A 13,915-nucleotide genomic window follows, 5' to 3' on the forward strand; every position below is an offset into this window, starting at 1 on the left:
AAATTCAAAAAGATTCAAAGTAGTATATGTACTCGGATCATCAATTAAATCCAATATCGGCGACACAAAGTCGGACATAAATCTTCATCCATGAGTATTATATAGATCAACAAAAGATAGCATAATTTTCGCGTAAATCAGAGTTAGGATTTGTCGATCTGTACTGTAATTCGATTTAGTCAGTAAAATGTGCTCCCAATTCCCTCTAAAATAACCAACAATCTGCCTGCCTTTACTTTTAGCACCAATCAGATTACAACATTTAGTGGATTTCTGTTGCTCACTCTTTGGACTGTAGGGTTTTTCACTTTTTTTCTCCCACATATGCAATGGTGGTAAAGTTGCGTTTCCGTGTTAAGTTGCCTTTTTCGAATATCGATTTACAGCTGTAGTTCAATCGTGGGTAAGTTTTTCTTCAAGTGATTCTTGATTATTTTTGCCTTAATAAATTTATGCTTTTTTGCTACTTTATGATTTCCTTGATCTGCTTCGTTATTTATTTCTTCGTTTTCTTTTGGGGTTTGGAAGTTGCGTTGTACATGAAATTCTTCGTCCCGCCAGTGAATGTATATTATTTCAATTTTATTATTATTATTAATTTATTTTTGTTTCGTTCATTATTCGATATGTTCATTATTCGATATTGGTACTTAGCTGGCTCACTCTTTCTTGTTTCTTTTATTTTTAATTAAAATGCTACTGCACTTTATTTGCTATGTATTTGTTATCTGATTCAGTTGATTCTTTTGCTGGCGCTGCAGTTTATCTAAATATATTTATTTTCTGAAATCAATGATTCAAATCTAGTGAAGAATTCTAGGACTTTGCAGTAACGCTCTCGGTCATATACAACGTTTTTGTGTGTGTTGCCCCGGATTATTTGTGTCCCCACAAACACACACAAAACACGCATAAGCAGACACCCCCTCAAGAAATTTACAAGTAAAAGGAACATGTCACAGTTTTTTGTTCATATTTGCAGGTTTGAAATCTTGGTGTGGTTAGAACATGCATGTGACTAAGGGTGGCTGGGTTGGGCAAACTTTTGCCCTTGCTGTGAATGATGATTCAAGAGGAAGGAAGTCGAGGACCAGGCGTTCAAAGGAAGAAAGGAAGGAAATGGTTGAATCTTTCATAACGAAGTAATTTCTCTGTCCCTGATGATCGTGTATTTGTGTGACCTTAATCATTATCAAGAGCGCGTTTGTTTGATCTTAAATCGTTTAATTATAAATAAATAAGTTTTAAGTGAACAATTTTTTTATTTGTCAAAGTTGAAAATATGTAAGTTAGAGGTAAGAGATGCTTTCAACACAATTAACATTTTAAAGGTCAATCACATTTTACTAGCCTTACATGCTCCTCAATTAATTTGTTATTTCTCTATTTTCTGTTGTCTCTCAGGATGCTTCAACCTGCAAAGTGCAAACCATCACAAACACCCATTTTTAACAACTAGCAAGCTGCTGTTTTTATATAATCCTTCTCGGGTATATCAATTATGTGATGCCATGAGTTGAACAGTTTAAAAATACCTGAGTAAAAAACAGTGAATGAACCATAGACAGTTAGTCAAATATTACTAGTATTGTAGTTATCCTAAGCCAACAAGCAGATCTTAACACAATGTGAATGTAGCAAATCTGATTGAACTGCTAACTTTCTAAGATGAGATTTTCGAGAAGATTAATGTTTTATTGCATACAAGTGTAACAATTAGCATGAGGGTGTGGTAGTTGGATGGTCGGAGTGTTGATTTAGGGTACATAAACTTAATTTGTATCTTCCCTATGGCATGGATCTTTACCACTTGTGGGACATGGAATTCCATCCCCAAAGCAACATATAGCGTGGAGTAGCCCAACTCCCCTGTAAACCCAAGTCCATCCACATGTCTAGCAAATGTGAGAGTGTGAGACTTCTGTTTTGCACACCTCCAAAACTGATTGCTATGTTGCTACTCTTTATGTAGTTTGAATTTGATCATTCTATATCCTGTTGTTTTTTTTGCCTCCTTGTTTTGGTTTTTAGTAGTACATTGCCACTGAGATTTGTTTATTCCTTGAATGCTTGCAGATATCAGAAATCAAATAATGGGAATTTTCCATCACTTAATCTCACTCACAAAGAAGTTGGTGGATCTTTTTACACAGTGCGAGAAATTGTTCGAGAGATTATTCAAGAGAACAGAGTGCTTGGTCCAGCTGAGTCATATCTGAAGGAGCATAACAAGTCTGAGTTTCTGAAACAATACCCGCTGGGATCTATTTCTATTCAACCCCAAATTGATTTCTTATCAGATAAAACTCATGCTGTAATTGATATCACACCTGATGATCATCAGGTTACAACTGAAAAGCACATTTCTATCTCTAATGGGGCATTCCGTGGACCTGAGTCCTTTGCATTTGATAATGATGTTAATTGGCACAGTCAGACAGTTCAGGAAAAAGAAGGATTAGGTGAACTGAGTACAAAACACGATGCACTCATTCCTCAAGATACCAGCATGGAAGAGGTCTCAAAAGCTAGTACGCAGTTTTCTCAACCTAAGAGTCAGGAGTTCGAGAATGAACATATTGCTAACAGTAGTGTTGGGCCCAGAACTCATCAAGAATGTGATAGGCAAAATTTTTCACAATTTAGTGGGGAAGTTTCTGAACCTGGGACTAAGAGGCTTAGTGATGAGCAAATTGCATATGAGGATCAAATACTTGGAAGAAGAACCGAAGAATACGGAGAGCTAGTAGGTATGGAGTCAGTAGTGAGGGTGAGTCTGGGTAGAGAGAAAGATGGAGCCGAACAACTGAAACAGTCAGAAGCTGCAATATCTCCTGTTAATGCTGACGATGCTGTGGAGAAATTCCCAATGAGGCCTCTTTCTACAACTCATGATGCAGATGGAGGATGTAGTGAATCAAGAGACATCACTGGAGCTTTGGGATATGGAGCAACTCAACACGGCGGAACATCTTTTGAAAGCATTTCTAGTTTGATGGATGAAAAGGTGGATGAAAAGTTTCCCCGTTCAACGCTGAAAGGGAACAGTGAGTTCAGGGATGAAAAACCACTGAAACACAAAGGCCTGTCTTTGGAAAGTTTAAATTGCTGTGGAACAGATGAAGCTACTGCACCTGATATCCATGGCATTAGAGACGTTGAAGTCGAGCACTCCTTGCCTGATGGAACCACGGTAAGTAGTAGAAGGCAATTCTTGTCTTCTTTAATTGGGAGTCAGAAATTGGTATGTCATCTTCTCTGAGAAACACGGATGCTTCTCCTAGAGTGGCATGTCCGTGTTCATGTCCAACAATATGGACATTGACACTCCTCGAATACTCAGGATCACGTTTCTAACATGCCACATGGTGTGTCCTATTCTATAAATGTTGTTTTTACATTCTTGACACGCCATGTAGCATGCTCTGCGTCTATGTTTTTCATTTGTGACACGCTGAGTACATACCATAGCACATCAGACCTGTCAAGCCTGATTTGTTAAATTTTGGAATATAAAGTTTTAATTATTAAACTATTTGCGTAAAAGAATCAACATAATGGGAGAAAAAATTATAGAAACTTCTTGTTTATGTGTATGTATGATTGTATCTACTGTATGCAGTTTTTAATGCATTAATATTTATATCATCTCACTAGTGATAAAGAGCAACAACAAATATTCACTCATATTCAGAAGATTTTATCTCCGAAATTCAAAATCAAAGCTAAAATGGATTTTAATTTTATTGAAAAAATTAAAAAAAATGATAAAAAAAATATTATCATATAACTTTAATTGAGGTATCTGTCTCTTGCATTCTTGAAAAATATGTGTCCGCATGTTCATGTTGTATTGTATTCATGTCCTGTGTCTTTATACATTCTTTATGTCATCTGCCTTTTTCTTTGTCTCTGGTATTTTAGAACATATCTTTGAGATGCACGCATAGTCTCCGAAGGGAGTATTTGATGGTCAAAAACAGATTTCTTGAATTGCATGTATAAACATGGTTGAAAATCATATATGGACTGATGGACTTGTTAATCCGGAATGCTGGGATAATAAAATGAACTAGACATTGTGGTACTGGAATTGAAGCTCTGTTGTTGTACTTGTATCTATATCCAGTCTCTTTTGCTTTTGCAGGCCAGTGACTCTCCTGAACGGTTGAATTCTGCGGAGTCCACTGCAGTCATGGAAAAGCTTAGCATCTCCTATAATGACAACTGTCTGAAAGAAAATAACACTATGAACCCGTAAGTACCTATAATGAAGCACCTCTTCATGTTTCAGTCAGTATCAAAATGTTTTACCTTTAAAGAACTCATTTTCCGCAGATTTTCGTGCTTTGTGGAGTTCTTTCGTCTAATAAGTTTCCGTTCTGCATTTTTGTTGTAGGGAAAAAGCAGAAGGAACGTCGTCGAAGAAAACCTCTGCACCTGAAACCAATACTCTTTGGGCTCTACTTATAGCATTCCTGTTGGCTTTTGTGAAGTTTTGGACTAAATAAGGCGTTTTTCTTTCAGAACTTTCGTGCTCTGCATTTCTGCTGCTGTGGTTAGATTAGTGGTTTTAGGCTTCCGGTAGAGTTTGTTTTGGTATAATGTATAAATGCAGAAAGCGTGCCTCTTCTTCTGTCATTAATGTAAGACAAGTTTTGGTATAGGTATTTGTCGACATTGGTGGATGGGGAAAATTTTCTAGAAGTCGTAGATGTGGGAGAATTATGTTATTGGTCATTCAACTTGCATTAAAATGTTATCAAAGTGACCCAACTTCAAATTTATTTTATTTTTCTATTTTTAATGAAATTTGGAGACATTGGTAAAACTTTTCCGATAATTTTGACCAAAATATTCAGAACTCTGATCAGGAACTGCACCATAATGTGTCTCCTTGCAGATTTTAATTAAAATGTAACTTATTTCGACGTCCAACTAAGGGTTTTAACCCTTGAGTCCCATTCTTGTTGTTCAGCGAAATTGTCAAACTGCTTCATATTCTCCTAATTTTTAACGAGGCGATTTTAATTTTTCACACGTCACGTGGCAATCCAATCCTCCAATGTTAAATAAATGAATTGAGTCCCTATTTGACCCGTTTTCTTTAAAAAAAAATATATATATATATATATTCTTAAATAGTGATTTGACATTATTTCAATCACATATTATTCAATAAAATGATATTATACGTAAATCTAAAACATTTCTTTATTTTTTTAACCACACATTTTTCATCACTGCTATGTTAAAAAATGCATTTTCAATTCAATAATGGGCTCAAACAAGGGTTGAAAAGTTAATAAAATGTATGAACCCCTTAAAATGTCTTCTTAAATTAATTATTAATTTAAATTTAAATTTATGTCACTTGTTTAGCTAAACCAAACAAGGGATAATGACTTGCGAAATAATAATCCGATAACAAAGCCTTATTTGGTCCCTCCAAAACCCTACGCCAACTCGAAACCTCAAAACTTGCAGAAGAGAAATATTTCCTCGTCTTCCCTCCACCGGAAACACTCCAATGGCTGTAAGTACTCGTCAGTGCTCCTCCGCATTTACTAAACTTCGATTCCTGTCATGAGTATGGGCTTCATGCTTGTCGTACAAGATTTTCTTTTTACTTTTTTTAGTTTGGTCTCAAGACTTCGTGAGGATTCTGCCTATTTTAGTAATACTAGACAATTTGCTGCATTTTTTTCTGCAATTCAGAATTGTTTGGTCTTTTTGCAATTCCACAAATGAATCGGTGTTTTCCTTTTTTTGGGGGTTTGTGCAACTTGCCTTTGGAGTTATTGATTTGAGAATTAGGTCCACAACAGTTAATTGAGAGTCTTGAAAGTTCCAGCTGATTAGGTAGCTCCAGGGTTCAGTGCGAGTGATAATGGAATTGACGGACTTTTTAGTGCGAACTGAATTAAAATAGTGGGATATGTGGGGAAAGGATAGCACTTGAACCTTTTATTTTTCCCCTTTGTGCCCTTTTGGTGCAGTGCTTTAGGATGTCCTGAGATTTGAGCCTTAGGTGTTTCTTGAGTTAGGATTCATTCGGAGCCTTACAGCCGCTTTCGGATGTCCTGAGATTTGAGCCTTAGGTGTTTCTTGAGTTCGGATTCATTAGGAGCCTTACAGCCCCTTGTCAAGGCTTACATTTTGAATTACTGAAGCACACCTCAAGGCATGAGAACTCATGGCGGGTAAGGCTTGTATTCCTTACTCTTGCCTTTCCTGGGCTCTCTTTTACACCACCTCAACTTTTCTAGTTGCAATAATACATCTAATTTGTTAGAAATATTTTATTAATGTTTATGGTTTACGGTAAGAACAATTTTATACTTAAAATTTTTTATTAATTACATTATTGGTTTGTGTTGAGGCTGAAGAGTCAAATTTAATTGAACCTTGCGCTTTTGCCTTGTGGAAGCAAAACGACTTCACACAAGTTATGCTTTTTAGTATTTGTTTTAAGGGGTGGGGAGATGGAGAGTGTGACTGTTGGGAGAAAAGGGAGCAGATTGTACAGAGCATGTGTTTACTTAAGCATGGAGAATTTAAATATATATGTGTAAGCATATTACAGCTTGGCATTTCTGGGTTCTAGTGTTTTGGCAACAGGAGCTGGGGCCAGCTTTGTAGAATTTCTTGAAAGTCCACTATGTTGTTCAAAAGGGTTGGGGAATGCGGACTTCTAGTACTTGGGCCCTGTTCTTCAAGTACTTGGGGAGATCAAATAATTTGTGCTTTCTTGCCTTCTATAATCATGTTTAGCTCTACATAAGAAGGCTGTGTCAGAGAATGTTTGAAACTTTTGTGTTGTAACCACCTAAAATTTCGGACTCTTTGTGTTATTATTGCAGTCACTTGACAGAAGGTCGAGTTGTTATTTTCCGTATGGTAGTAATGGGTAGAAACCTGTTGGAGAATATCTGTTTTCCAATCTCCCATATCATGAGGTCTTTCTTCTTCTAATTTTCTTTTTCTTCTTTCATTTTTGGGGCGTTAGGGGTTGAGTTCTGTAATGATCCGACATATGTGTCCAAGCCGTTAATTTACGTACTCTCCGCTTTGGGAGAGCATAAGCTTATCTTACCCCTCATGGTATTTTTGTCGCGTTCCCCAAGATTCAAACTCTTAACCTTTCCCTTAGGAATGACTTAAGTTGAATTTCATATAATGTGGTATGTATATATAGCTCAGGAAATTACACTAGTAGCCCCTCAGCTATTGGCCGATATGCAATTTGATCCCCTAACTTTCATCGTCTTGCACTAGGGCCCTAATTTTCACAATTAAGACTATAAAAGATTTTGGGGGTATTATAGGTTCGTACCCACCCACTTTCGTCTTCTTGTAAACATATTCTTCATTCTTATCTTAATTCCACTCAAACAAAATTGAGGTCAGGTACTTAGAGTGAGAGGTAAATATGTCTTTGGCGTGCCTCTTTGTTTCATACAAGGAAGTAGGAGAGAACCTATGATTTATTTTTCCTACTTTTTTAGAATTGTTTAATTTGTTCTTGGAAATTGCATCTGACAAAAAAGGATGTATCTAGTGTATGCTGTTGCTTTCAGATTACAAACTTCACAGGAATATTAAGCTCCTGACATGACAGTTCTATCATTTCATTGATTAAGATTTGTAATTTTTTCATTTCTGATAGTTATTTTTGCCTGGGACGAGATATGGTATGTTATCACAGCTGAATTTTTCTGCCCGAAAAATAGTACATTTTTCTTAATAATTGCTTGTCTTTTGATTAGTGCATTATGAAGTAATTTTCTTAGTTCCCTATAACATTAGTTTGTGGTGTTCTGAAACTTCTTTATCCGTTATACTGTTAGACTGTTCCTGTCAATCCCAAACCTTTCTTGAACAATCTGACTGGGAAGCCTGTCATGGTAAAACTTAAGTGGGGAATGGAATACAAAGGTACCATTCCACTATTAATTTTTTAATTTTATATATAGTATGTGTGACTACTGATATGCACAATTATATCCCATTTGTCTAGTTAATAATGAGATAATTTTTATTTTCATTTGAAATTTCCTTTCAGGTTTTCTTGTCTCTGTGGATTCATACATGAACTTGCAGGTATTTCTATATATTTTCAAATACATTTAGATTTATGTTTATTAGGTCATGCCTATATGGTCTTATGTATGGGTGTTGGCTTTGAAGTTTCATGATTTCAGAATAAGTGTAAAAGGCAAAATATTCATATGTCTAAGCTTTAATTTATCTTTGTTTTACATGGCAACAGTGTTGTCTCATTGTAACGTAATGGGAACCAACCTCAAATTTATAATGTAATCTCCACTCTTATTCAAATCATAACATGTTTCTGACATCAAGTATGTATATACATATAGTGGGCAAAATATTCTTCACATTATGGGGCTGATTTGCAGATATTGAGCTACCATGTTCAGCCCATCTTGGATTATAAACTTGTATAACTTTATCAATCATTTTGGCACATTTGCATTCTATAAAACGTTTGTAATAAAATTGATAATATAAGGGGTGTTTGATAGACATTTTTATGTAAAAATGCATTTTAGAATAGTAAATTGATGTGAAATGTGTGGTTGAAAAATAAGGAAAAGTTTTTGATTTACGTGTAATATTATTTTAATAAATAATGTGTGGTTGAAAAGAAGAGAGAGAAAAATGCATTTTGAAGAAAATGGCTACCAAACAGGCTCATATTCAATAATTTTTGTCATTTTCATGCTGTAACATATGAAAGTCGTACAATGTTGGTGCTGCAAAAAAAAAAAAAAAAAACACCCATTGGGCTTTAAGCACTCCCAACCATGCTCAACATCTGTGTACTCATTAGTAGTTAATCATCATTGTTTCAAGGTCAGTCTATGCACTCATCTAGATAATATTTTTCCTTGTTCACTAATAATTTGACTAATTAAACTCATGTTTGTATAATCAATTCTAACTATTATTTGCCCATCTTAAAAATGGTGATTTTATAAAGCTTTGTTGACTATTGCAGCATTCACTTACCTACTTACTACTCATGTAAAACTTCACAGTAGTGATAATATATTTAACATAACAAATAAGTAAAAAAGAAAAGATATTTAACATGTATATAAATAAAAATGAATGGAGCGAGAGCACCTCGAGGGAGATTTTGTCCTCATTCTGTACATATTTGTTAAGGCCTATCTTATGATTGATGTAAAATATTTTTGGCAGCTGGCAAACGCTGAAGAGTACAGTGATGGACAATTCAGTGGAAGTCTTGGAGAAATCTTAATCAGGTACTCTTATTCAGATTATACCATTCATTTTTTCCATTAAAACAGCATTCCCTGAACATTAAGAGTTTTATAATCCCGTATCAGAATTGTCATAATTTATGTGTACTTGTACATATTTAACATACTTGTCTGTGGTTAAAGCATTCAAAGAAGATTGTTGGAAATGGAATCTTAGACCATGGTTGCATCTTTTTCAAAAAAATTGAAAGAAGAAAACAAAAGTGAATTGGTATCTGCTTTCAGATTTGTTAAGCACTCATTGAGACGTTCTTTATGTTACTTTCATGCAGTCGGTTCAAGCCTAAGAAGCATCGATAATTGTAAACTTGTTACGTACCCATATCCAATACGTCGATACTCTTCGATACTCTCCAATACCCTCCGATACCTACCTGATAGTTGTTTTTTAATTATTTTATATATTTTTACGTATCCCATCCATGTTTTTTAATTATTTTATATTTTTTGTATGATTTTTGATACGTATCCGATATTTCATGATTAACAAGCACCTTTACTATAAAATACTGCTTTGAAACTTCTTGTGCAACCTTCTTCTTCATCTAGTGCCATACTCTTTTATACACTCTACGAGAAGGTATAAAATAACCCTACAACGAGTTGAAGAATTGGTTTTCATTCATAGCAATTTACGTCTTTTATAAAAAAAAAAATAAATAAATAAATTATATCTTTGTTCAAAAAGAGAATCCAAAATGTGGGACATTGTTGGAAACTCTTTTCATACTCTTGAAGGTGTTAGATTGTTTGAAGTTGCTAATCTATCATTAGATCAGTCAAAGTTGAAGATTGTTATTTTTAATAATAATGAAGAAACTGTTTTTGATGTTGAAGGAAATGAAGTTTCTACAATTAATGATTAAGATAAAGTGCTTTGGTAATTTGTTTATTTTCATTATCATGCTTCTGTATTAATTTTTTTAATATTAATAAATTTACGTTGAATTTTATAACACATATTGACGTATCCTAAGTTTTTCAAAAAAGTTGTATCTACGTATCTGTATCGTATCATACCCGAATTACGTATCTGTATCCGTGCTTCTTAGGTTCAAGCCGTCAATAAATTTTTTTGGCTTTTGTTGTCTCTTCTACTCAGAGATTCTTCTTCTGGACAACGTAGCATGTGTGTGGTTCTTTCTTTCACTTTTCCCCCCCCCCCTCCCCTTTCTTTCAGCATTCCCCCCCCCCCCCCCCCTTTTTGGGGTGGGGTGCTGTTGAAGTTGTAACAGGATGTAGATCCTCGTAGTTGGTACTTAATTCATTACAAGTTAGATAGAGATTATGATGTCGATCTTTCTGAATGAGTGGGTTTGTTTCCACGGTAAGTAAAACTCAAAACAAGAAAGAGAGATGCTGTTGCCATGCATTCTTTGGAGGTTTACATGTTACGTCTGGTTCTTGATACTTCAAAAAGCTAAGATGTGAAATAGGGTTTGTAATGTTCTGGTCTTCTTCATAGGATTTTGATGCGCTTGAGCTTAATATTGTTTGGCCAAATGAATAATTCAACATGTATGACAATTTTTGGTAGTGAGAATACTCGGTGTTGAAGAAGAAAAATGAAAAATAAGCTGTCCTTGCATTTTTTTTCTTTTCTTTATCTCCTTAAACTCTAAGCAACTGAGCCATATCTGATACAAGCAAGTATTCGCTGGGGTAGGACTGGAGGTTGTTGAGGGGGGTAGTTGAGGGTGTAGCAGGATGTAGATCCTTGTAATTGGTAGTTAATACCTTATGAATTAGAAAGAGATTATGGTGGTCAATCTTTTGGAATGACTGGGATTGTTTTCTACGGCAAGTAAAAACTCAAAACAAGAAAGAGAGCAATTCTGTTGCCATGCACCTTCGGAGTTGCCTTGTTAGAAGGTCTTGTTCTTGATACTTCAAAAAAAGATGTGAAATGGGACTTGTAATGTTCTGGTCTTCTTCATAGGATTTTGAGATGTGCTTGAGCTTAGTCTCATTTGGTGAAATGAAGATTGAGGAAGAAAAATAAGCTGAAATACTGTTCACATAAATTCTGTGTCGTTGCTTCTTTTCTTTATCTCCTAGAACACCGAGCAACTGCATATGTGATACAAGCAAGTATTCGTTGGGGTAGAATTAGAGGTGTTAATTGGGAGGAGAGTTTGTCTCTGGTGTCATTAGGAAGAGAAAATAGAAGGGAATCTACTGCATTTATACCTTTGTGCCGTCTATAAAATAGGTCCTTAGGCACAGACATGGATTGGATTTTTTATGTCATTTTTCTGATAATGGATTGCATGACCATGCATTTTCTTTCCTGCTAGTTCCTATCAGTTTCCATCCAATTAGAAAAAAGCGTAAATCAATATATATAATTTGAAGATGTGGCATTCTATATATAATTAATTCCCTCAGACAAGGAGGTAGCATTTTGGAATCCTTTTAGCATAAATGGTAAAACTTCATTTTCAATCGCACATTCTAATTGACACACAAGTACTACCTACTTATCCATTACTCATTTCTATCTATTTAAAAATTAAATTGTTCATGAAATCTTCTCAAATGGAGGCATATATATAATGAAACTGTTTCTTTGGAATTCTACTCTTTAAATTTATTCTATACATAAAATATTTATTTCAGTATCATTAAATACAAAATTTCAAATAAAACAGGGTTATTGACTGTAAGAGTATGTTTGGCTTAAGCTTAAAAAAAAAAAAAAGGACTTCTAAGTCACTTTTTGTTACCAAACATCGTCTGGCATGTTGGCCATGCTTAATTAAAGTAACTTGTAACTTTTTCTTTTCAAACATATTTGGATAATTCTTAACTATTTTTTTAAACTTATTTTTGGAACTAAATTTTACTTTCTGTCAAAATAAGTAACTTATTCTCAACTCTGACCAATAAAAAAATTCTTAAATTTATTACTTGATTATTTCTTTTGCAGATGTAACAATGTTCTCTATCTTCGTGGATTTCCGGAGGATGAAGAAATAGAAGAAGCAGATCGTGACTAGATTTTTCGTGTTGTACTAATTTTGTTCGGAAAGTGGAATTATTATCTCTGTTTTGTTAGCTTCCCCATTGAATCTCAAATTACGTGATGTTTAAATGCAAGTGCTAAGAGTGCCATCAGTTGGCTTGGTAAGCTCAAGCTAGACATTAGTATTATCATTGTGGATTTGAGGATTAAGATGTAATGGTTGGATGATCTAATGGTGAAATTGTTAAATTGTCTTGTGTAAGTCCTTTGATTTTCGATTAGTTTCTTTTTTCACTGAACAGTTATTCTTAATATTGTTAATTTTGTTAACGTCGATACTTCTAGTATGCATGTGCTGCGCAAAACTGGAAACAAGAGTCCATAGACATGTAAGAAACGAACATACATTATATTAGGTAAATTATATAATAATATTTGAAATAAAGAAATTCATTTTAAAAGGTCAACATTATTGAAAGATGTTTATATATTGAAGCATTCAATTGATGTAATCTGATACTTTCTCCTCATCCAAATCTTCGTTATCTTTGAGACTGAACGCACGTTTATACTTATCAATGTTGAATGTTAGTGTACGATCTTCTCATCAACATTTTTTGGATACACTCAAACAATGTAAATATAGACTTCTCACTTGCTAAGAGAGGTCATGATGAGTTTAAGATGGAGGCCGTACATTGATGGACTTGTGAGGAGTGTTCAGGTACTTTTGATAAAATTGGGGTTCGAGTTTGAATGTTAAAAAATTGTGGTTTGATTCTCTTTTACATTAGTAGTGGAGTTCATGATGCCGAGTGGGTTTGTGATGAAATCTTGAATCTGTGTTGGAGTGATGCTGTTTTGTTGATTCGAATGCTTAGTAAGATAGGTTGGACACAAAAAGTTGCATTAATTTTTAGCAAGATGTTTGAAAGGAATCCTGATTAAACACTCATCCAAATCCTAAAGTAAGATCTTTGAAGCAAAATTAAAATCTAAATAATTTCACTTTGCACTAGGTATGTTAATGTGATAAATTATCTTTAGTTATATTATCTAAATCAAATATTAAACACTATAATAAATAAATTTGTAACGCTAGTTTGTCCAATTCGGAATAAGCCATTTGTACAATGGATTTGTACAACATGCTCGACAATGGTGTAGGTGTCAAAAAAGTATTGATAAAAAAGAATATTTTTTAAACTGTCCAACGATAATCTGCCACGTAGCATGTTGTCAAACTTATTGTAAAAATCATTATACAACAAGCATGATTCGTCCAATTCACGTAACCAAATATCTCTGCCATTAGGTAATTAACTAGGTATAAGCAAAGTGGCAAAGCATTCTATCACATGGGTCCAAACATCAGAAGTGATAGGGTCCAAACATCAGAAGTCTTTAGAGATGAGATAATAATTAGATACAAAGACATTGTATTGACAAGTGTCATATGCATGGCCTTATAAACTACATTTCAAATCCAACATATAATCCACTCCTTGCTTTCTTGCCACTCTTTTTACTTGTTCCTCTCGTTCACTCCCTCCATTCCACCCACAGTTCTCCACTTTCAAGCTATTCTTTTCACTTTGGAACTCTCTGTTTAGTGTTTAGTTGCTGCTACAGTTTAATG

The 13,915-nt window shown here is 34.5% G+C and overlaps 2 protein-coding genes across 3 annotated transcripts; both read left to right on the forward strand.

Moving 5' to 3' along the window:
• Positions 1-4,792, forward strand: LOC111380223. 2 transcript variants are annotated; one of them, XM_023003757.1, is made up of 5 exons: positions 1-403; positions 983-1,142; positions 2,077-3,193; positions 4,148-4,257; positions 4,400-4,792. In XM_023003757.1, the coding sequence occupies exons 2-5, from the start codon at positions 1,009-1,011 to the stop codon at positions 4,509-4,511; spliced, it is 1,473 nt and encodes a 490-aa protein (XP_022859525.1). In that variant the 5' UTR covers positions 1-403; positions 983-1,008; the 3' UTR covers positions 4,512-4,792. The 2 variants fall into 2 exon arrangements, with proteins under 2 accessions (XP_022859525.1, XP_022859580.1); XM_023003812.1 differs by lacking the exon at positions 1-403 and adding an exon at positions 444-566.
• Positions 4,793-5,408: 616 nt separating this feature from the next.
• Positions 5,409-12,557, forward strand: LOC111380344 (probable small nuclear ribonucleoprotein F). The gene is made up of 5 exons (XM_023003905.1): positions 5,409-5,536; positions 7,851-7,938; positions 8,066-8,103; positions 9,229-9,293; positions 12,241-12,557. The coding sequence occupies exons 1-5, from the start codon at positions 5,531-5,533 to the stop codon at positions 12,308-12,310; spliced, it is 267 nt and encodes an 88-aa protein (XP_022859673.1). The 5' UTR covers positions 5,409-5,530; the 3' UTR covers positions 12,311-12,557.
• Positions 12,558-13,915: the final 1,358 nt, after the last annotated feature.

This window comes from Olea europaea, chromosome 1 (assembly GCF_002742605.1).
Source record: "Olea europaea var. sylvestris chromosome 1, O_europaea_v1, whole genome shotgun sequence".
Lineage (NCBI taxonomy): Eukaryota > Viridiplantae > Streptophyta > Magnoliopsida > Lamiales > Oleaceae > Olea > Olea europaea.